The sequence below is a fragment of the Lynx canadensis genome, chromosome A2, assembly GCF_007474595.2.
Source record: "Lynx canadensis isolate LIC74 chromosome A2, mLynCan4.pri.v2, whole genome shotgun sequence".
In the NCBI taxonomy this organism is placed as follows: Eukaryota; Metazoa; Chordata; class Mammalia; order Carnivora; family Felidae; genus Lynx; species Lynx canadensis.
This window is the reverse complement of record NC_044304.2, coordinates 58,170,087-58,194,748: the sequence shown is the minus strand read 5'-3', so window position 1 is coordinate 58,194,748 and position 24,662 is coordinate 58,170,087. Positions and strand designations below refer to the sequence as shown.

The following is a 24,662-nucleotide window of genomic DNA, read 5'->3' as shown; positions in this document are numbered from 1 at the left end:
CGTTGCTGCCTGCTATCCCAGGGCAAGGCCAAGTGAGGACGTCCAACTCTAGCTCACACACCGTACTAGCTGGGCAGTCAAGGGTTTCACCTCTATACCCAGGAACGACTCCAGCCCTAATGCCCCCAGGGTCTGGGACATGGAGCCGGTCCCCATGAAATGGCCTCATAAGCAGCCGAGACTCATTCTGATACACTGGATGTTGTGTCCAAATTTCTCCCGCTGTTACTTCCCTTATGCAACCACATTCTAAACACAGACAGTGTTTGGGGGCCAGAAGCCTCTGTCCTCCTTGTCTGTTCTCCAGGCTAAATATACCCCAGCTTGTTGAAAAGGGAACACAGAGGTAAGACCCAGATGTGTGCAGGGTCCAGTGTGTGTGTGGGGGGGTATCTGGCAGGGGGATCCAGTGCTCTTACATTCCAGGGGGTGGGGCTGTCATCTTCCACATGCCTGTCTATACTCAAAGACTCGGATGCCTCATGCTGCCTGCTTTGATGCTTTTGCGAATCTCTCCAGCAGGAGTTTGGTGCCATCAAATAAATCCTTGGAACAGTCCACGGGCTGAGCTCTGGGAGAGAAGGCATGAGGCCAGGACTTGGCCCTGGGAAGCCCGCTCCTCTGCCTCAGTCTTCTCAGGTGGGGTGGTGTCTGAGAACTTGTTAGAACACACAGACCTCACCCAACCCAGGACCTATCCTGAGCTCTTCTCCTTAAACCTGACGGGGAAGGAGCCACACAGGTATCGCTAAGTAAAACAACCAAATTAAATCCAAACCCACAAAAACAAAAAAGCAAACCAAAAGAACAAAGCCGACAGAAAGCACAGAGAGGTGTATTCTCATCTGTGTGAAACACAGGAACGAATGGAGGGTGCGTGGGCAGAGATGGACACTCGGGCTGTCTGCCTCCCCTGGGCCGGGAGACTGCTTGCTGCATAGCCTCATCTTTCAAAGTTTGAAGTGTATGAATGTGATATTCTAACAATGTTTAAATTTTAAACAGAGATTCTCCTAAACTCTTTCAGGAAGGTTGTCAGACAAGACTAGATGTGTGCGGGATAATCAAGTCATCTGGGGGCGGGTAGGCAAATGAATCACAGAGTCCGTCAGGCAAAATTGCCCAAGACCCAGGGGCAGCAACAGATTTCATGGTGGGGAGGATGTGTCCTTAGGTCTGGGGGCAACAAGAAATCCAATTTGTCTCGGTTAATAAGAGGAGACCAGCACCCCCCAGGGATGGCTGGCTCCTGATGTGACAAGGTGATCTATTAGCACAGGGCTCGGAGAGGTCACGGCGGTGGCCTCGCCCAGAAGTTCCACCTCCGCCAGTGACTCTGAGAGGAAGCCTTGTGGCCCACCTCCGGGTCCTGCTACCATGACCCCCATGTGCACTGTATCCGGAAAGCCCCACGCTCTCCAGCATGTCTCTAAGGGGAAAACATGCACGGCAGAACACGCCTATTTTCTTCCGTGGGGAACCATCCTAGATGGAGAATGGACAACCCCGGATTCAAATCAATCACACAAGCTGTGTGATCCTGGGGAGTCACTCACCCTGCGCCAGCCTCAGTGTTCCCTGTACACAGAACAAGGTCGCGACCTCTCCCTAGCGCCTGGGAGAGCACAGGACAGCACATGTTTGACACTCAGTGAACTGAGGAAATCTTCCTGAATCAGACCACGTGGATGCAGCTCCTCTGTGATCCTGATCTTGCTTATTCTACTTGGTCAAGTACGCTTGAGTGATTTGGCCTCGAGTTACAATCCTGGCAGGAGCTGTCCAGGAGGTCATGCCTCCTCTTGCGTGTTGAAATGACCGGGAAGTAGCCCATTTGTGTGTTCGTTCCCTGTGGTTCTGTGAATTACCTTTATTTCTTTCCATGCCAGGGTGGCTTCTGCCTCCACTGCTGTCCTCTCACACAGCACTGAAATTTACTCATGATAGTTGACTTCAGTAAGTGGGTGGCGATTTCCTTACAATGGAGTAAAATTCTATTCTTCAGCAAATTGAGTAAATCATTGTTCTCTGGTTAAACTATCAGATAGTTCCGGGTTTCTCTCTTGCTTAGCCTGTCCCCATTTCAAATTGGTGACGTTTTTCTGTATCTAACCAAAAGCCTGTACACGGGACCTCCCAACCCATCTCTGGCTGTGGGCTGGAGGCAACACTTTGAAAACATTTTTATAAGGTTTCATTCCCTGTACTGTGCTCCCTGGCCTGGGTCCTCAGGAGAATATTGCAGGCATCAGAGCTAAGGCGATTATTTAAATGGCCCTGCTGTCATTTGACTGTGAGGCCAGGGAAAGTAGGGTTAAGCTGTGGGCTGATGGCTGCCCAGTCCCCCATGGCCTCGTGACCCCTCACCCCTCCCTTCAAGCCCTTTGAGAGTCCGACAACTGGCTCAGGAGGCAGCAGCCCCACCGGGCGCTGACCTGAGATCAACCCTTTCCTTGGGACCCACAGGGTTGGGTTCTCCACTCTCATTCAGTTATGCTCTCCTTAAACCCCCAAAAGGTGGGTCCATAACATTCCCACCCCAGCTTCCCAACAAGCAGTCCTGCTGAGACAATGGTTTCATCTCTTTTCTCAGGGAGAGAAAACACCTGTTCTACTTCTAGGTGGTACAGTTGACCCTTGAACAATTCAAGGGCTAGGGGCGCCGCACCCCCCATCCAGTTTAAAATCGTGTGTAACTTTGACTTGCCCAAAACTTAACTACTAATAGCCTAATGTTGACGGGAAGCCTCACCAATAATGTAAACAGTTGATTAACACATATCTTGTATGTTCTATGTATTACATGCTATATCCTTACAATAAAGTAAGCTAGAGAAATAATGTTGGTAAGAAAGTCGTAAGGAAGGTAAAATATATTAACAGTACAGTGCTATGTTTATCGAAAAAACATCTCTGTGTAAGTGGGCCCACGTAGTTCATTCCCGTTGTTCAAGGGTCACCTGTATTTGTCAGCTCACTTGCCTCGTCACAGTAGGTCAAAGCCCCAGAATCCAAGAACATATACCTGTGTACCACTGTGTAACAGTATGACCAGAAAAACAAAGTGATGGATGAAACAAAGCAACGAATCATTAGAGTCAGAGGGAAAGATGCTCTGGGCTGGAGCAGAGCCACAGTGGGTACACCTCTGTGTCGCAATTACAATTTGCCTGCAAATCCACTCACCATGCACTTTTGGTTGAAGTTGGTAAATATTCAGTGAAAATCAGCTTGAGCCTTGCACTTGACTTGTTAACAAAGGTTATTTGGCTGGATTCCTAACGCGTGTGTCCCCTTTTCTCTTTTTAACTCTCACCAGTAAACTATGCGCAAACAGGAACTCATTTTTCAAATTTTGTCTCTTGGAAAAAAAACCACACCTGACTTTAGAAAATCCAGAACCCCAGTGGCAACAGCGTTTGATATGTGTCCCCACCTTCACCCCGTAGCGCGTGACATCCAAGAACGGACTTCAGCCCTTCTCCCTAGACTCTAGCTAATCAGTGGACGCTCCAGGTCCCCAGAAGTGCAGGACTGGCACAGAACTGGAAATCCACTTACCTTGAAAGTTGTTGCAGACTCAGGACTGGCAAGAACCAAAGGCGAAATGAGGACCATGCCGGAGAAGAGGCCCGGTCTCTCTGCGGCCGTAAGGATGGTGATGGCACCTCCCTACAAAGGAAAATGCACGGAGGCTGCTTTCACCAGCACACATGTCTCTAAGGAGCACCATCCTGAGCTACAGTCCTGGCCCGGAGCCCTGACGAGGTCTACCTTGGAATAGACACCATGGAATGTTGGATAAACTGGATCTGCAATTATTTTATTACACATGTTTTTTTCTCTGGGTTTTCCAAGAGCAAACATTTCAGAGAGATATAAATAAGGTTCCTGCTTGTGGGCTGCAAGTTAAATAACACATTCCTACTTCGTTTCAAGCCAAAAGCTGGCAGACCCCCAATTCAGCCATTCCGTCAGGCTTAATATGAGATCTGTGTTTTTGTGATCTGATTAGAAGAAGAGATCACGATACTTTTTTCTTTTTTTCCCTCTCTTCCTGGTTCAGTAAAGGTCCCAGAAATTTAGATTAGGTTCCAAGAAAAATACTTAGTGAACACGAATGGTGCTGAAATCATGAGGTCTTGGTTGTTTGCTGATGCTGAGGGTAAGTGGAACCAAGAGCTGAAGTTGCAAATGCTCATAGAACCCAGGTAGGTAACAAATGTCGGAAGCAAGACGGGCTGTGATGAAGGGGCAGCATCCCTGCCCCAGGGTGAAAAGTCCCCCGCTCTACCCCACATCCAGATTGGATCAGTTCAGAGTTCTCTGCCAGCCAACGTGTCAGGTTGTGCCCTTGGGGCCACCAATTTGAGGACCACGGATTTAAAGATGACACTTGGTTGATTCTTAGAGGATTTTACACACTTGAAAGATTAAAAGGATTCTGGGTGACTTTTAAGGAACTGTCTCCCTGGGGAGACTATGTCCCTAGTTCCCATCTGTGCTGTACAAACTGGGGCAGGAACATGGGGTCAGGGAGCTTCCCCTGTGCTTCTCACTGACCCACGAGGCAGCCCCGTTCTGAGAAGTGGGTCTGTGGGGAGAAGGGCCCTTGGGGGGCCTCCCTGTGAAATGGCACTGAGGGGCCGACAGAGCTCGGAAGAAACATTGGTTTCCTGAGAGGTCCCACACCAGAGGTCCTCAGTGAGGACTGGTGGGCAGCCTCCTGGAGCCTTGGGCCCTGATGGGAAGCAAGGGGCCACTGACAGCTCTGTCTGGGGCTGTCTCCAGGATTCTGCCCTGGTCCGTCCTAAGCACTAAATTTCCTGGGAACTCCAAGTACGGGGCACGCAGAGGCAGATGTGCCGGCAAGGCAGAGAGCACCCGGGGTGGGGAGGTGGGGCTGCCTCTTCTCCATCACTGAGTTATCACACCTCACACCCCAGGCTGAGGATCCAGCTTGACCTGGGCCGGGTCTTCCTGTGCTCTACTTACCATGGAGTGGCCCAGCAGGAACACAGGAAGCCCCGGGTAGTCTTTCTGCATGATATCCACGTGCTGTAGCACATCCCTGATGAAAACGTGGAAGTCAGACACTACCATCCTCTCCCCTTCGCTCTGTCCATGGCCAACTGGAAGGGAAAGGGAGACGAGAGAACCACAGTTACCGGGAGGCTGACAAAGCCCAAGCTCAGTGACTTCCCCACAGGAGTTACCAGCCACTCTTTACTGAGGACCTGAATGGGTCACCCCCCGCCCCCGCCCCTTGAATCCTTTCTTTGCAACCGCTGTCCGAACGTGGGAATCCTCTCCCCATTTTATAGCTTAGCAAGTTGAAGCACAGAATGGTTAAGGAATCTGCCCAAGATCACACGACCAGGAAGTGACGAGCCAGCGCACAAAGCCTGCCCGTGTGGCCAGGACGCTTTCCTTGTTTCCAAGGAAGAAAGAAAAGGACAGGTGCACCAAGTCTCACCAGGCCCAATCTTCCACCAAGTGGCCGGGACTAAGACTGATGGGGCTCGGAGTTTTCTGGGGTTTTCCCACTTTCTTAATCCTCACAGTTGTGTTTCAGTGTTAGCCTTTCACCAGGTAAAGTGTTGCATCCTGTCACCTCACTTTACAGCTTTCAGTGACGCTAACATGACAGATAAGCGTTAGGATGAAATAGTCAGGTGCACTTGCCAGAAATCTCGACGAAACCGCAGGAAAACTAGGTCACAGTGCATTCCTCCTGGGTTTTATTATCTGCCACGTTTCTGGGCTGTTCGTTCCCCCTTGTTCTTTTCTTAGGGTCTCTCCATGTTTTCCCTCTCTGAAGGACATCAGTCGCTATAGAAACAGCTTGCTCGCTGCCGCGGCTTCCTTATTCAGGCTGAGAGCCACTGATGCAAGTATTTGAAAATCACAAAAAAGAACAGGGGCCACACAGCCAGGGTATCTGCCCAAACCCTTCCTGCCACCTCTGCAAGGCACCTGTCACGGTAATAATGATGGCAGCACCCATTTCACAGATGGAAAGGGTAAGGACTTACTGCCACGAATCCCTGGCCCTGGTGTCCCAGCCCCACCGCCGGGGGCAGGCACGCGGGGTCACTGCACACCAGCTCTGTCACCTGCTCAGTGGCACCCTCTACTCTCTTGCCCCTCTGAGGATTTTTTCTCCCTTCTTAAATTTATTTTTACTTTTTTATGGTGGTAAAATATACATTACACAAAATGTACCACCTTAACTTTTTTTTAGCATACGGTTCACTGGTATTGAGTACATTCACAGTCTCGTGCTGCTATCACCACCGTCCAGCTCCAGAACGTCCCAAACCAAAACCCTACACTCGTGGTTATGGGCTGAATTGTGTCCCTCCAAAATTCTGGTGTTGAACTCCTAAACCCCCGCAGCTCACAATGTGACTGTATTTGGAGGCAGGGCCTTCAAAGGGCGGATCTCATTAAAAGAGGCCATTACGGTGGGTCTTAACCCTATCTGACCGGTGTCCTTGAAGGCAGAGGAGAATTGGACACGGGGACATCAGGAGCACGTGCACAGGGGAGAGACGATGTGAGAACACGGGGAGAAGACGGCCATGTGCGAGCCAAGGAGAGAGGCCTCAGAAGAAACCAGCCCTGGGGCGCCTGGGTGGCTCAGTCGGTTAAGTGGCCGACTTCGGCCCAGGTCATGATCTCGAGATCCGTGAGTTCGAGCCCCGCGTCGGGCTCTGTGCTGACAGCTCAGAGCCTGGAGCCTGTTTCAGATTCTGTGTCTCCCTCTCTCTGACCCTCCCCTGTTCATGCTTTGTCTCTCTCTGTCTCAAAAATAAATAAACGCTAAAAAAAAAAAAAAAAAAAAGAAGAAACCAGCCCTGCCCACATCTCAGTCTTGGGCTTCAGGCCTCCAGAGCTGTGAGAGAATAAATGTTTGCTGTTTAAGCCGCTTATTCTGGTGCTTTGTCATGGCAGCCGAGCCGACTGATACACCCACTGAACAACAATCCCCCATTCCCCTCCCCCACCCCCCACCCCCACCCCACAGTCCTTAGAATATAGTTCAGTAATGATATGGCCAGAGTCTTATTTTTCAAGTTCAAGTTATTACAAATGTGTCATAATTATTTTCTCTGTGTGCTTCTAATTTGATACACAATTAGATTCATTAATTTCAAAATAAATTCGATTCCAGCTCTAAGTTTCGCTTTTCAATTTAATTTTCTTTTCCGAATACATACGCATTGACCTGCTACAACAGTTAGAAATTTATAAAAAGATTCAGCCAGCCACGTCTTGCTACTATGCCTATCTATTCGATCTTTCCCTCTTGTTCCCTGTGGTTCACCACTCTAGTCATTTTCTGGTTTTTCCTCGAAGCGTTTCTTTTTTGCAGAAATATAAAAATCGTCTCTCTTTTTTAAGATACGTTTTTTAAATGTTTTATTTATTTTTGAGAGAGTGCGCAAGCAGGGGAGGGTCAGAGAGAGGACAGAGGATCTGAAGCGGGCTCTGTGCTGAGAGCAGCGAGTCTGAGGTGGGGTTTGAACTCACAAACCATGAGATCATGACCTGAGCTGAAGTCAGATGCTCAACTGACTGAGCCACCCAGGTGCCCTGATCTTTTTTTTTTTTTTTTTTTTAAGTAGTGTTCACATCCAGCCTGGAGCCCAAGGTGGGGCTTGAACTTACAACCCTGAGATCAAGACCTAAGCTGAGATCAAAAGTCGGGTGCTCAACCGATTGAGTGACGTAGGCACCTTCTTTCTTTCTGTCTATCTATCTACCTATCTATCTATCTATCCATCTATCTTTCTATGCTTATTTTCCCTCCTTTCCTACATTAAAGGTAGCACGCCACACGTGACTCTACAACACCCCCCCCCCCCCCCACTTTTAGCATATTCTGGAGATTATTCCGCACCACAACCAGGCCACAGAACTCTTCTCCATTCTGTTTTCCTGCTGCGTGGTACTCCTTCTGTGAGTGAATGAAAGTTTCTTCAGACAGTCTCTTATTGCAAACTATTTGTGTAAGAGCCAATCTCTTGTTGATTACACAGTTGACTGTAATGAATAACCCGGGGATGTCATGATGGGGAAGACGCGCCTTCAGGGCGTAAGTCTAGACACGGGGTTGCCAGGTTGAAAAGGACGTGTGTGTGTCACTTTGGTAGTTTTTGCCAAATCTCCCTCCACGTGGGACGCGCTGTCTTTCCTCGATCGGCCAGAGATGGGAGAAGGCTGGTCTCTCTCAGCCTTGCCAACAAAGCGAGTCTGGATTTTTACCAGTAAGATAAGAGAGAAAGGGTAGATAGAACATCTCCTCAGGAACAAGTTGTATTTCTTTTGTGGTGAACTGAGAATTCATGTCTTTGCTTATTTTTTCTGTTAGGGTCTTACATTTCATCTTGGTACTTAAGAGCTTTCTATATGCTAGTTATTCATTCGTACTTTGATTTTGTTTATGCTGTGTGTGGCTGTGCAGAAGAGTTTAATTTTTTTTTGTTTTATTATCTTTTAATTTTTTTAATGTTTATTTATTTTTGAGAGAGACAGAGCATGAACGGGGGAGGGGCAGAGAGAAAGAGGGAGACACAGAATCTGAAGCAGGCTCCAGGCTCTGAGCTGTCAGCACAGAGCCCCACGTGGGGCTCGAACTCCCCAACTGTGAGATCATGACCTGAGCCAAAGTCGGACGCTTAACCTGAGCCACCCAGGTGCCCCAGAAGAGTTTTATTTTTAAATAGTCAAACGATCAATCCTTTCTTTTCATGGCTTCTGAGTTTTGATTCTTGGCTGTAAAGGCTTTCTCCACCTCAGGGTTCTAAGGGAGGTCAGTCACATGTTGTAAGTTCTTTTACGGTTTCATTTCAGTCATATGTTGTGACTTTACGGTTTCATTTCTTTTTTTGTGGTTGTACATAACATGAAATTTACATTAATCACTTTGAAGCGTTCGGTTCAGTGGCATTAACGATACTCACAATGTCGTACAACTGCTCCCCTCTATCAAGCTCCAAAACGCAGATGGGTCTTAATTGTCTTAACAAAATTCAGGAAAAAGTCCTTCATGACCTCATGGTGAGCTCATTCTTGTCATACATGAAAGTTCCCTTTTCACTTGAATCTAGTCTATTTCTGGATTTCTGTTTAGTTCCGCAGGCCTGCTTATTTGTGAGTTAGCCCCTATTATTAAACATGACAGTATCTGCCCATCCTTTCTACATATTAGGTGCAGGAGGCCCTGGTCACGCCCCAGGTTTGCCCTTGCTCATGTCTGTGGCTCCCGTGCTCTGGCTCTCCTCCTAATGAAGATGTCTCCTAGCCACACAGTCTCTGGTTCCAGGCTCTTTCCAGAGCTGCAGATCTGTCTTGCCATCCCCTGGTCCTAAAGATTCCTGACGGTCACATGGCCCCTACACTGCTTCTCAAACGGGCTCCCCTCCTGGGTTCCACATGGTGGTTCACGGCCCCATCATCTTTCTGAATCATTCAGGCCAAAACAGAGCTGTGGTCTTTGACTTTCATTCTATCCCTACATCCAGCTGGTCCCTGAATCCTTCCAGACTTCCAGATGCACAGCCTCCTGAACCAGTCTTCTTGTTTGCACAACCACATCCCTCGCAGGGGGTGAGACCCTTGTTGCCTTTCACTGCCCACCCTCTCCTCAAGCTCTCCCGGCTCCAACCTGCTGGGCACTGCTCCGCCTTGTCTTCTGGGCACTGTTCTGATCTTGAAGTGGCCAGACTTTCCCCACTTTTCAGAACTCAGTCTGCACATTCCAGGCCAGCATTCGGGGCCTCCGCTAAAGGCTCCCACTCGTCCCTCTGCCTCCACAAAAAGCACATTCCAAGCCACACTGCCAACCACCTGCCCACTGTTCCTCAAAGCACATCCACTTCCTGCCTCGTGCCTCTCATGGAACAGCCCTTCTGCCACAGTGCCCTCACTCCTGCACCAGGCCAGGAGCCAAGTCCTTCAAGACCAGACTCAAATCCTATCACTTCCATGATGTCTGCTGCAATCCCCTGGATGCAGGTGTGATTTTTTTTCCCCTTCCACACTCCCAAAGCACTTCCGGTCTCCATCAAACATGGGTTGATGAGACTTTCCCCCCTTTCTCTCCTCCAGCATCCCCCCACCACGGACTGAGGGCCCCTGGAGCCAGGGTGACAAAAGCCCTGATTAGTGGCTGACCCCCCACTGCACTCTGCTCTGGAGGATTCTAAGGCGAGTCTGGCTGGACTGGGCAGAAAAGAAGGCTGTGAGTAATTAGTGATGTCTGCCACAGACACGAAAGAGGAGATTCGGCAGGCATGGACCCCACATTCGCCAGGCTGTCCTCGTGAGCAAGGATCCTATTTTATTCATCTGCATATTCCCCAGGGCTCCGTGCACAGACCCCACGGAAGGTAGGTGCTTGATTAATGCCTTTCACATGAATTGCAGGCAGTATTTCCATAATGGCCACTCATCAAAGAGATTTAACCCCATGACTCCACTTACAGTTGATGTGATTCATTTCCCTTCCCACCGAGTAGACTGAGCCAACTGAGCACTAGTCTGCATGGGCAATTCAAATTCTTCTTTCCCTTGTATCTTTTTTTAAATGTATTTATTTTTGAGAGAGTGAGAGAGAGCGAGCGAGCACAAGCGGGGGAGGGGCAGAGAGAGAGAGGGAGACACAGAATTCGAAGCAGGCTCCAGGCTCCAGGCTGTCAGCACAGAGCCCGACATGGGGCTTGAACCCACGAACCGCGAGGTCATGACCTGAGCCAAAGCCAGTCGCTTAACGGACTGAGTCACCCAGGTGCCCCTCACTTTTTTTTTTTTTTAATTTTTTTGTTTTCAACGTTTATTTATTTTTGGGACAGAGAGAGACAGAGCATGAACGGGGGAGGGGCAGAGAGAGAAGGAGTCACAGAATCGGAAACAGGCTCCAGGCTCTGAGCCATCAGCCCAGAGCCTGATGCGGGGCTTGAACTCACGGACCGCGAGATCGTGACCTGGCTGAAGTCGGACGCTTAACCGACTGCGCCACCCAGGCGCCCCGGCGCCCCTCACTTTTTAAAGAACCCTGCACCACAGACCTTCATCCAACATATTTTTGTCTTGTTTGCCTGGTTTCCCTACGTACTATGTTTTTTATTCTGTATCTTGACACTTAAGCCTCTGGTTACTGCTGGCCCTAGAGGGACTGTCCCTCCTAGGGCTAGCCAATTTCTAGAGATGGGAAAGAACTCGTCTGTGAGCTAGCCTTCCAGAGCCCACTCACCCCAGGACCCCTCCTCTTTGGCTCTCACACTCCAGGGTACTAACCCCCTGCCCTAATCACCCCAGGGCTAGGTACCAGATAACTAGGGACAGCCCTGAGCCCCAGAGCATGCTGAAATTATTCAAATCAGTCGATTCTATGCCTCTTCTCCCGCCTCACCTGTTCCCCCGGAAACCACAGTCAAGTTTCCTGCCCCCACTTTCCCCTCACTCTCTCTGCCTCCTGATGACCCTGGTGCCTCTTTGGGTGACCCTGCCTGGTGCCCTGTTTCCTGTTTCTAGGGATCTATGAATATAATAAATTCTTTTTTTGTTTATTTTCGAAAGAGAGAGAGAGAATATGTGGGAAATGGGCAGAGAGAGAGGGGGACAGAGGATCTGAAGCAGGCTCCATGCTGACAGCAGAGAGCCCGATGCAGGGCTCACATTTGCAAACCACAAGATCACGACCTGAACCGAAGTTGGACACTTAACCAACTGAGCCACCCAGGTGCCCTTGAATATAATAAATTGTTACTTCATGACAGTCACCTTTGTGTCTGTGTGACTTACCACACCTGATTAAAACCAATCTTAGTTACCGTTAAAACTCTAGCCCTGTTTTTGATGAAAAGTAAACACTTAGCCATTCTTTGTTGAATGATTAAATAATCCCAGTCTCTCTTTGTCTCATACAAAATACTTCTATTTTCCATGCTATTACCTACCACGTGCAAAAAAAAAAAAAAAATCCGCGAGAAGTATCCAGAAAGCTGATCATCCTGTTAATGTTAGAATAGAAAGAAATGAACACCCCACTTCCCTTTTCTTAGGGGACCAGTTCTACTCAGTAGTCATTTTGTTATAGAAGAAAAGGTAACCCACAGCCCTAAGGAAGGGAAGAGAGTGTAGGTGTTGACAAAGCGGTAATAACAGCACCTGACATTCGCACGGCAGTTCATAATTTACAAAGCCCTTTCCCCAGAGTTTATTCCATCTGATCCTTGCGACTCTGCAAGTGAGGGATCCATCTCCCCATTTTCTAGCACCCTCATGCTCGGCCCGCCAGCGCATTAGAGGCCGCCGAGGACTCCAGCGTGGGGTCCAGGCTCCGAATCCAGTGCTGTGACTGTCACGGCTCCATGCAAAACCTGGGCAGGAAGCAGAAGGTTCGGAAGCTGATGGCATGAAAAGAAAAGCCCTTCCTGATAGGATAAAGGACCCGTTGTGAAAACACACCGCTGGCACCTTCCCTCCGAGCTGGTGCCCAGAGCTGCTCACACCTGAGGCAAGTCCTGGGAGTGGCTGATTGGCGGTGTCTCACGAGGGGTGGCTCACACTCCCCAAGCGGCTGAGCTCTTTAGCGCCTGTACACGTGCAAACACAGGGGCGCTGGGAGGCATCCTTTGAGAGCCTTTGCAAATATTTGAGAGTGGGGCACGGTGGGAACATCCAGGCTGGGCAGAGACCGATACCTAAATTGAATCGAACCACGAAAAACAGCAACAGACGTTCGCGGAACACCTCGTGTCTATGAGCAAAGTGTGTTCACACGTGTTACCACGGGCAGACTCTGTAGGTGCCCCTGTGAGCTTTACAGACACGAAGGCACGTTTCTGGGAGGTTTGGCAGCCTGCCTGGTGCAGGGCTGCCTCAAGGACATGCCGTCTGAGCTGAGCTGGGAAGAACGGCCGGGTCCGGGAAGGGCAGGGTGAGCGCGCCCCCGCCCCGGGCACAGAGTGGACAAGGACCCCGGGTGGGAGGAAGGAAGTGTGCTGCCTTGGGGCGGGGGCCACAGTCTGGGTGCGGCATCTACTCAGAGAGAAGGGGCACCGAGGACAGTTTCACAAAGAAGAGTGACATGTGCATTTCTTTAAAAATTGGCTTCACTTGATCCCTTTTGCCACAAGACCATCATGAAAAATGCTGTCCAAGGATTTGTCCACTGACTACATCTGTGTCCCCCTGGGTATAAGGGACTCCAATGCCGCCTTGGCTCCGGCTGCCAGGAGTTGGGAGGGAAAGATTCATCTCCGGGTGGAGGGAGGGAGTTGTCAGGGTGTGGAGCCGTCCCCCGGGCAGGGGGACTGAAGACACAGTGAGCCACAGACTTTCCCCAATAAAAGATACATTGCCCTGACCTCCACCCACATGGAGGAGGGCAGCCTTTGGCTTAGAGGCCGGCTGGCAGTACCATCCGCTTTCCTTGCAGACCGACAGACTGAGGCCCACAGACGCTGGGAAGGAAGTCCGCGTGAAGCCTCAGAGTGGCGGAGCTGGTAAGCCACACCGTACCTTTACCATCAAGGGAAGAGATACAGGTGTTACTTAAAATGGGGGCCTGTGGATACAGGTGTCAGCATCAGACCCGCGCTCTCCTGCATCAGTCCCTCTGCCTTCTGAAAGGCGCATGTCACCGAGGCAACTCTAGAATGATAACACGGTTTCCACGAGATATCACGGGCCCCAGCTCCCAACTTTGCCACCTTCTGTGTGGACGCAGCACCCCGGCATCTCTGGTGAGGGGTCTGTGGTAGAGCCCACGGCTTCGACTGCCCCAGCTCCCATCCCGTGTGAGGGTTTCTGCACAAGCAGAGAGCTCTCCGTGTGTCTCGACTCTGCCGCTCTGGAGGTGCCCCCCACCCTCCAAGGTGGCTGCCTTCCCACAGGCCACACAGGTGGCCCCGCAGGATTTGCTCAGCCTGCCAGAAAAACCAGCTCTGGAAAGACAAACTAACAAGAAAAGAGCTCTGGTCTTGGCCTTGGCCCAATTCCCCATCACCCAGAGAGATCCAAGGCGATTAGCTATCTAGCAAGCCATTGCATTTATTCACATCAGCCCGGTGATTTCAACCGTTCCTGACTTTCCTGGGGAGTTTTCCTCCCATGGGCAAGGCAGCCACGGGAGGGGTGTGGGGCTGACTCAGAGCCTAGGCTCCAGAGAGCTGGCTTTGGTGTTCCTGGGGACATCAGGCTGATAGGAGGACGAACCCTTGCTCCCACTGCAATTAGGGTATCGGCCCTGCATTCCTGGCCACCCCACAAGAGGTCAGCCATCGCCAGGTGGGCGGGGCCCTTGCAGGATGTGTGGTTCAGACCAACAAGACAGATGGTCACTGTGGAGCCTCTGGCTTTGAGAACCTTGTGGCTGGACCAGCAGGAGCCAGATGTGGGAGTCACGGCTACTGAAACCCAGAGGGCGTGTTAGCTGTGGATGAGCTACCAGAGAGGAGCAGGCACAGTTAGGGGCAAGGAGAGGGCCCTCGTGAAACCCCTACTTCTAAGTCTAATGTAAGCACCGGCTCATATACGCTACAGGAAAGGGAGAAACCGGTCCAATCACTTTGGAAAACATTTGGGCATCTTGTAGGGTGGAAATTTCATGCTTAACAACCCAACAATTCTACCCTAGGCATAAATACACCCAAGAGAAATCTATGTGCGTGCCCCAGGAGACAGGAATACGACTGTGCAGCAGCCTGTGGTCGTAAGCCAGAGGATGGACATCTTGTAGCAAAGGGGGACTACTCTACAGTCAAAGCAGTAAGTTAAAGCTTACAGGCAGCCCCATGGTCAAAACTTAGCAACAAAATATAAAATGAAAAAAGCAAGTCATGAAAGACTGGGGAAGTGTGCAGTTCAGCTATTTTACATAAAAGCTAAAAACAAACAAACAAAAAAAAAACAAGGAAAAGCCAACAATGTATCTTTTTAGAGTCTTATACCTAGGTGATAAAAGGGTAAAATAACAAAGCAAGGGAATGAGACACACATTGGAAGAGGATGGTTATGTCTGGTTTCTTGCCTGAGTGTAAAACTGGAAGACACACACCCATCTCATAAAGTTGTTGGGGGAATCAGTGAAATCGCACAGCATGCCCGGCATGTAACAGGTCTTCAGCACAGGCCAGCACATCCCCCTGTCCCCACATACGGTTTCAGAGGAGAAAATTCACAAACCAGCTCTCCAAAGAGATGAAGGACCGTGGAATTCTTAGAGATGAAGCATCAAACTACCTTTCAGCTCGACTTCCTGCAAACTAAAAATTCCCAGGTCTAACATATAACAGACCCTTTCTCCCCCTTTTCCAAAACATGAAGTTCAATCTGCCATGTCCTCCACCCGATTCCAGAAATTCCCACGTGGGGCTCTTCAGTTGCTTGATAAAAACAAAGCGATGCTGCAACCCAAGTTCAGCTTCTATTGAAACTCGGCCAAGGGCTACTTTGAAAAAACAAAGGGCAATACGCACAGTGAAGTGGATTGCCTTAAAAGAAGCGGAGATTCATTTCTCCAGGACGTGAGATCATATATGTATACACGCAAACACACACACACACACACACACACACACAATTTTTTAAGAGAGAGAGCGTGCTCATGCAAGCAGGGGATGGGCAGAGGGAGAAGGAGAGAGAGAGACGATCTCAAGCAAGCCCCGTGCTGTCACCGCAGAGCCTGACACGGGGCTCGAGCTCATGACCGTGGGATCATGACCTGAGCTGAAATCAAGAGTCGGATGCTCTACTGACTAAGCCCCCCAGGAGCCCCGTGATAACAACTCTAACCTGCAGGATCACCGTCTACGTAAAGACAAACAGGCAAAAGCCAGAGGCTGCCAGGCAGTAGAAGACTGGGGTTAAGGTGGAGGGCTGGAGTCAGCTCTGCCTCCCTGTGACCTGGGGCAGGTGACCTTGCCTCCAAAGGCTCGGCTTCCTCACCTCCAGGGAGGGGCACTCACAAAGCCCACTCCATGGGGCGCCATGAGGGCTAAGGGAGGGCATGAGTATAAGGTATGTGGCACGCAGGAAGTGCTCAATAAATGCTTACTGTCATTATTAGGCACCTCTGCATTCTTTGCACTGAAACATGTGTGGTGTTGTCAATTCCAGCACAGGATACAGTGAAATCAGCCACTCCTCTAAACTAGCATTAATTATGCACTAACATGTCAGCAAGGGAAACCAACGTCAGAAGTGCCCTTGGTTCCTAGAAGTTTGGAAATGATGATTTAGATCTTTCCTGTTGATTCCTCAAGCAGATGCAGGGGCAAGCCATACCCCAGGAAGCCTTGTTTCCTGAATCAAATCCCTACCTCCTAATGAGGGGTGGGAGTCCCACGTGATAACAGTGAAGAGGTGGAGGCTGGGGGCCTGGAATCCGGCCGCAGGCTTTCCCCACCCACTCAGTCTTGTCAGGGTAATGGACAGGCAAAGGGAGGCCTTTGGCAGAAGACATCTGCCTGGATCCTAGGGGTCCTGCTAGCTGGAGCCCCTGATCCCTGCTGGCCCTGCCTGTGAAGAGGTTAGAGACCGGCCCTCTGGCCCTCTCTGCCCACCCTTACCACCTGGGCAGGCTGCTCATCTCCCAGCATGGAGGGATGGGCCGTGGTCCTGCCGCTGCCAGCCCAGCGCCCTGTGGAGTGAGTGTTCCCCAGCCATCCCGGCTGCAGGGCACCAAGGTCTTTGTGCCACCGGGCAGTGTGACTGCAGGATGGTGCTAGACCTGGCTGCACTGTCCCGTATGGTAGCCACCAGCCCCACGTCTGGGGAGAACCCAACAAGCATTGAGGTAGCCGTGGAGTATGGGGTTAGGTAGGACGACTCTGGGGTTAGACTTCCTCAGGTCAAATCTGGCTTCGTTATAGTAAGGCGTCATGCAGTGTGTTCAACTTCCTTCAGCTACAAGGCAGGGGGCAATAATTACCCTACCCGACTTGGATTGTTGGTAAGATTGACTGAGATAATCTGCACAGAGTCCTCAGGTCAGTGCTGGGCATAGAGGAAGTGATCACTAAGTATTAGCTGCAGAAATAAGAAACAAAACAAACAAACAAAAAACAACCCACTCCTGTCCTCGCCGACCAGAAATGACTATCAGTAAAGTTTGGTCTTGGGGCGCCTGGGTGGCTCAGTCGGTTGAGCGTCTGACTTCGGCTCAGGTCATGATCTCACGGTTTGTGAGTTCGAGGCCCATGTCGGGCTCTGTGCTAACAGCTCAGAGCCTGGAGCCTGCTTCAGATTCTGTGTCTCCCTCTCTCTCTGCCCCTCCCATGCTCATCCTCTGTCTCTTTCTCTCTCTCTCTCTCAATAATAAATAAACATTAAAAAAAAAAAAGTTTGTTCTCAATTCAATGGCTTGCCAGCATGAACTGTGTGAACTGACCTCGGAAGACCTCTAAGACACGTCATTGGAAGAAAAACGTCAAACTGTGGAATGATACCTAAATGGCTCTTTTTAACAACCCGCAGACTCATGCTCTTCCCTATGGCCAGCCGCCCCTCGAGTGCCCTTGGTCAGGCCAGAGCCTCCTGCTGGGACACCCAGGATGCGTGCCTTACGAAGGGCAGAAGGTTTAGGTGGAGGCGGCCACGGCTGTACCTTTTGGCAAGAACAGCCAGGGAGCGTAATGTGACTCCTTGTTCGGTCAACCCCCACTGTTCCCACATCCGGTCCCAAAGGGCATGTGCTGGGGCGTGGGGTGGGGAGGAGGTCACTCCTGCTAACGGACAGGCCTTCTCTAACAGGGCTGCTGCAGGAAGACAGAAAAGCAACCAAATAAATGTTGCCTAAATGCCTGCTGTATGCCTGGTCTTGGCGAGGCACTGGGAGCCTAGAGTTGATTCGTAATTTGATACATACTATATCAATAGCCCCCTACCCACTGTTACATAATTTGGGGGTTGTTGTTGTCGCTGTTGTTTGTTTTATTTTAGGGAGAGATAGAGAGAGAGAAGAGAGAGAGAATGAATCTCCACACTGAATGTGGAGCCCGATGTGGGGCACCATTCTAAGACCCTGGGATCATGACCCGTGCTGAAATCGAGAGCTGGACACTCGACTGGCTGACCCACCCAGGCGCCCTTGTTACATAATTTGTACTTGTGATGTCTACTGACTGCATGATATCCCATCGGGGGGATAAAATCAAGACTCACTTAACTATTCTCAAGGGTGAGGCACTGAGATTGCCCTCAATCTTTGCTGTTATAAATAACAATGAGATGAACATCTTTTTACAGACATTTATAGAATTGTTAGGACTGACTTGGCAAAATGGGAGTTCTAGATCAAAAGATGGGACTATTTTGGGGAGTCTCCATCCATAGAACCAAAAATGCTTTCCAAATGGACAATTTTGTTGCCAGCAAAGTGTGGAAATCTGAGCTTTCTCACATGCTTGTGTGCACAGGGAGCTGGGCCTTTGTTTGTTATGGGGGAGGTGGAAAACCCACTTGGTTTCCAGGCAAGAACCCTGTGGAAATATCCTTTTGGTCTGAAGAACACATAGCTCAAGTCACATATATATTTTTTTCTCCTCTACCTTTGGTAGGGAGCACAGAACCTACATGTGACCCAAACAAGGGTTCATAAAATAACCCAGGCACTGGGTTAACTCACATGGACTCCGGTGCAGGTGGCATCTGTGTGACCGCACGGGCCATACCCAATGCACCCAAAAGTGAGGTGACTGAGAACCAGCTCAGAGGCTGCCTATGTCATCAAGCCATAGTCTTCCTGTTCCAGCAACTTTCTCAAGATGGTGCTGCACCGTCTGATTCCAGTGTTTAACCTCAGTGCTTTACTGGGATGAGAATGCCCACGTCCCCAAATTGCCTTCCGGCTCTAGAGATCACGGTTTCAAGGCCTGTTTTCCAAGGAAGGTCTCGTTTGCTTTCCGTGCTCCTGTGACATCCAATAAGCAGAAACCCCATTAGCAGCGGCATATTGCGTGAGTGTAAGAGCTTCAGACCAAAGACAAGTTAAAAGTAAACTTGCATCCTTAAGCTAGCAGCCGAATGGCCATTTGCTGCCATCAAGAAAACGAGTTCGGTCATCAGCCTACACAACCCCACTTGTGCTAAAAACGTCCTCGTCAGGTTCCGAGAGCAGGGAGCAGGGACGAAGGGGGACTCAGAGTCACGGGGCCAAGGGGCTACGGAGGCGATATGATCCAGGCGAGACGGGGGCTGTGTGCCACCAGGGCAAGGACAGCGTGTGACCAGGGGCGCTCCGCCTCTGTCTTCTGCTCTCTTTTTACAAACCATGCATATGGCAAAAAGTCCGAGATCACAGCTTGTTGGCCTGAAAAACAGTTTGTTTCCCTCAACAAAAGCCATTTCCTCCTCTTGTGTTTGCTGATGGTCCAGGCTTCCTTCCACGGACCCTTGGAACAGCATGTTTTTGTCTCCCCAGCTACAACCACACGGAGTTACCTTCCACTAAAGGAAACCGCCCTCCGCTGTAGCTCTCTGCAGCATCCACGTACAAGCTCAACTTTATGAAGGACATAAAGACAGACATTAATTTCTTTACTAATTGACGACAGCTTGAAAAAGGTATAAAGATGCCAGAATTCAGCATATGGGCTACGGAAACACATTTTGGCTCAGTTTTTTTTTTTTTTTTTTTTTTTTTTTTTTTTTTTTTTTTTTTTTTTAGCTGTTGCAACACGCTTTATAATGTAACCAGCTAGGAGGCTGTTAACGGTGCGGCATTTTAGAAATAATGCGTTTTCGGGATTTCGTGTTTAGAGGGTTTATTTGAAAACATCCTACTCTCTACTGTATAAATAAGAGAAAACAGCATGACAAAAAGTGTCATAACTAAGGTTCTTGGCGTCTAACAAGAGGATCTTCTGCATCAGGCTGGAGGATGAGGACTCAGTTTCAGAGAACTGAGGGAGGCTGGCTCCCACCATGGGACTAGCAATCACCTCCCACGTGTCATGCCTGTGGGGACCATTCTCCTGTTCGTTTTCCGTCTCACCAACAGATTCTGGGTTAGCCAGAATCATCCAGAAATACCAGACCTTTCACCCACATAGTTCTGACCAAAGTTGAATATACAGAAAGTTTATAAACAGGCAACAGCTGTGGGGTGGGGTGAGGCGCTCACTCCCAGAAACTTCCAGGATGTGATGAGATCAAGGACTAAAAAGCCCGTGAAAAAAAAAAATAACAGGACGCTCTGGAAATTCCAAATAACGCTTGAGGCAAATTACAGCACACCATGAGATTACTCCATGAGAGCAGCAATCCCAAGGGTTTGAAGCTTCAGAAAACGTTAAGTATATTTTTAAAAGCCTTCGTACATTTAGAAGCAAAGGAAAAATGTCACAGGGACAGGCAACAAACAATGTGCCAAATCAGGCAAATCCCTGACCTGACCCGGCTTTCACAGAACACATTGTTTTAAAACTATTTTCCCCATGTCCTTCAGATGGTCCTCATTTTTGTTGGGAAATAGATTAAAGAGACTCTGTTTCGACTTAGGTATTTGACCGCACACAGTAAACCCACTGACTGACAGACAGTCAGTCTGGAAGACAATAGGAAGGATCTGGGTTCACGTCCTGACCGCTGCTTTGTAGCTGTGCGAGCTTGGGCCAACCACCTGGCTGCTGTGACCCTGGTTTCCCGTCCCTTACGACTGCCCCCAGGGATGGTGGCTGGCAGGTGGCTGAAGGTTACACAAGAGAGCAGGTGAAGGCGGCTGTCGGCAGCACAGTGTCTGTCCAGCCTCCCCAGCACGGCCTTCCTCCCTCGCCTGAACGGGGCTGTGGGTGGCCCGGGGGGGGGGGGGTGGCGCTGCGCCCAGAGCAAGCTCCCCTCAGAGACAGTTGTCACAAGCCCTCCCTATAAGCGGGGGCAGACGAGCCACGGCGGATGAATGGAGAAGGCCAACTGGGGCACTAACGTCTTACGGGACCCGCTGTGAATCTGCCTGTTCTTGCCCACCATGCTAACAAAAGTGCATCGGCTTGAGGCCAACGCGAAGAACAGGGTTCCGATAGAATGGGACACCTGGCGGGGGCCAGGAGCTCGGGAGAGACGTGGCCCACACGGGAACAGGTGGAAATGGCAGCAGGGCTGAGGGGAGCAGGAGAGACCCAGCTCCTGGGGTTGCTCAGATGACCCAGTGTCCGGCTAAAGTGGGAAAGTCTTCCAGGCTCTGCTTCAGGGGAAAAAGAAGCGAAACAAAAATGCATGCAGCCACTGCCACCGAGGTTTCTCATATGGGGGCCCCACACATCACTGTTGCTACGTTTGTCCCACTCCGTCCAAGCTGCTCACCATCCCTGAGCAGATGGCAGTCACCCTTCTTCCGAGAGCGAAACTCTCCCCTGTCTTGGCTCGCAGGTCCTGTGTCCCCCGCCTCGCCGGCCCAGAGGGTCTCTCGTCACCGCTCCCCACCCCCTCACCGCGTGTGGGGCTCCGCTCATCTTGTCTCTCCCCTGGAAGGCCCCCAACTTCTCCCTGTGTGCCTGGCCTCCCCAGTCCCAGTGTCCCTGCTCTGTAGTGTAACGTGCTCCACACCATAGAACCACACCCCCCAAAGACGGTGTGCTCCTAGGGGGCAGGATGCCTTATCTTTGTGTCTCCAGCATCCAGAAAGTGCCAGGCCCACAGAGGATGCTCAGGAATAAGGGAGCTAGTGAGAACCCAAGGTTGTGGTTTACGGGGTCACAAACGAGAGGTTCACTGCAGGGAACTGACTGCAGGGTCTCAAGTCCAGCCCAGCCCCAAATGGGGACAGTCACAGTGTCTTCCATCAGGTGGCTGTCCAAAGACTTATGAGACATACTCCCAGGCTCCCTGGGGGCCTCGGCTTCCACCAAGACACCTATCCAGTTTCTCAACGATGGTCTCAAAGGAAACACTCAGACCCCGTGATGGGTCTGACTCTGTGATGAGTCCACACCCAAGGTCCCTGGCACTGGCTCGCAGACTCCTGAGGCCGCACAAGTGACTCAGACACGTCACAGAAAGGGGGGGCCTGCCCCACAGGAGCAGGACTTCATGAGGGAAGGGGCCCCAAAGATGTCACACAGAGTAAAGCGTAATTAGCAAGGAGATTCAGAAGTATTCTCCAAAACGCCAAGTGTTAAAAGTAATTATAAGCAAAGATCGAATAACTTGTGACCGCACTGTGGGTCTCACTGGTATGGTGCACGGAGGGCAATTTTAGTTTCTTCCATAAAAGCATGCCTGCCCTCTGTGGCCTCGGATTTCTTCCCCCTCTTCACCATGAAGAGGCATCTGGCCTCCAAAGGAACATCCGAGTTCAATCTGAGTTCTTCTGAGTTCAGGGTTGTACACAATCTGTTGACACTGCTCCTTCTTGTATAACTGCCGGGAGAAAGCCCGAAGTTCTGGCCACGGCCCCGAGACCTGCCCACAACTCACCTGGCTCACTGCCATCACGGCGCTGGGAGCTCAGCTGTGGCCCCCACAAGTTCATATGCTGAGGTCCCAAACCCCAGCACCTCAGAATGTGACTGTGTTTGGAGACAGGGCCTTTTAAGAGGTGATCAAGTGGGGCGCCTGGGTGGCTCAGTCGGTTAAGCGTCCGACTTCAGCTCAGGTCAAGATCTCACGGTCCATGAGTTTGAGCCCCGCGTCGGGCTCTGGGCTGATGGCTCAGAGCCTGGAGCCTGCTTCCGATTCTGTGTCTCCCTCTCTCTCTGCCCCTCTCCCGTTCATGCTCTGTCTCTCTCTGTTTCAAAAATAAATAAACGTTGGGGCGCCTGGGTGGCGCAGTCGGTTAAGCGTCCGACTTCAGCCAGGTCACGATCTCGCGGTCCGTGAGTTCGAGCCCCGCGTCAGGCTCCGGGCTGATGGCTCGGAGCCTGGAGCCTGTTTCCGATTCTGTGTCTCCCTCTCTCTCTGCCCCTCCCCCGTTCATGCTCTGTCTCTCTCTGTCCCAAAAATAAATAAACATTGAAAAAAAAAATTAAAAAAAAAAAATAAATAAACGTTAAAAAAAAATTTAAAAAAAAAAAGAGGTGATCAAGCTAAAATGAAGTCATGGGGACACGCCCTCTCCAACCTGACCAGTGTCCGTACAAGAGGAGACGGGGACACAGAGACATACGAGGGACCACCACGTGAGGACGCAGGGAGAAGACAGCTATCTGCACACCAAGGAGCGAGGCCTCAGGGGAAACCAATCCTGCCGGCCTTGGACATCAGCCCCTAGAACTACACAGAAGTAAACGTGTGCTGTTTAAGCCCCCGGCCTGGGGAACTTGTTCCGGGAGCCCAGCCAGAGCCAGCTCACGTGCATGGCATCCTCTCCATCGGGCTGCGACAACCACAAATGGTCTGCCTTCCCTCCGCACGGCTCCATCACAGGCTCTATCCTCGTGCAAACAGAACTCTCTTTGCTCAGAATGCCACCTTCGCCTGCCCACCTCACAAGCTCATCCTCAACCATCCACACCCCCTGCAGACATGACCGCCCGTGTGCTGGGCCCCCTGCCGCAGGGGGCTGCTCCCTCCTCTGTGTGTCAGAGGCCACGATCATGCGTGCAGCCCACGAATGGCCCCTTGTCGAGAGGCCTGTAATCTGGTGCAAAGTCTGAGCTCCCGACACTGGGATTCTGACCGTTCTCACACTGAACAGGACCAGAGTAAAAGTTTCAGAGAGCTTTCCTGCTATAATCCCTTCAAGATGTATGCATTCAGGTAATGTCCATTTTAAAAGGAAGATAGCATGATGGCCTGCTCTATTTCCTACTTCCCAACCCACCTGCATGACAAATTCCATTCATCTTTTATTCAACTAGACGTTTCCTGAGCACTTGTTATGTGGGGGTGGGCAGGGGATGCGATCAGCCAAGAGCCCCCTCCCCACCCCAGACAGGCCTGTTGTCATTCTGCTGGAATCAGACAAGAAACACAGAAAATGCAGAGCAGGTCTGCTGGTGGGAGAGAGCAGAGCAAAGGGCAGGCGGGCAGTGCACAGATGCGTGTGTGGATGTGGGGGTGACAATTTCAGAGCCTCATGAGAAGGTGATCTTTCAGTAAAGGTGAGAAGGAGGTGACAGAGGAAGCCACCCAGACGGCTAGGGATGCATGTTCCCATTTCCCATGGCGGGGGGGGGGGGGGGTGCGTGGGCGGGGAGCACAGGGAGGCCAGTGATCTGGAGATGGGGGTGGGGGGTTGGGGATAGGGAGGGGAGAGTCCCTGGAAGAGATTTCCAAGGGGCAAGGGTGGGGTGGGGGCAGAGGCTCCCTGCTGAAGAGCCTCCTCTTGTGTCTAGTTTGCTTCCTGGTGAAATTCAGGGCCCTTTTCCTTCAGGGTTTGCTGTAGAGACAGAACTCAGAGTCCCCATTGTACACCCAGCCCAGGGGGTGGCCCTGAGCCTCCTCACTGATGCAGGCAAGGAGACAGTCTCCATATCTGCTCCCGCCAAGCTTCAATGTGCCGCACCCCCCTTTGTCAACGTCAGAAGTGACATACAAAAAAGTAGAGGGAAGTGTAAACCCAAGGGAGTGAGACCCACAGCCCACGGTGAGGGAAACAGAGAATGGCCCAAACAGCAGGGGGGGAGGCAGGACCCCAGAGACTCAAGGAGACATCAGCTTGTTCTGCTGACCAAACCACTGGCCTCAGTCATTTACACACACATACACAC

At 50.8% G+C, this 24,662-nt stretch overlaps 1 protein-coding gene across 6 annotated transcripts in view; it reads right to left on the bottom strand.

Moving 5' to 3' along the window:
- Positions 1-24,662, bottom strand: part of MGLL (monoglyceride lipase) — a 250,014-nt gene that overhangs the window by 28,475 nt on the left and 196,877 nt on the right. For all 6 annotated transcript variants that reach the window (XM_030307544.1, XM_030307545.1, XM_030307546.1 and 3 more), the window contains 2 exons: positions 4,996-5,132; positions 3,562-3,672 (listed from right to left, as the gene is read on the bottom strand). In XM_030307544.1, coding sequence (XP_030163404.1) covers positions 3,562-3,672; positions 4,996-5,132 — 248 coding nt within the window. The remainder of the gene's footprint in view (positions 1-3,561; positions 3,673-4,995; positions 5,133-24,662) is intronic.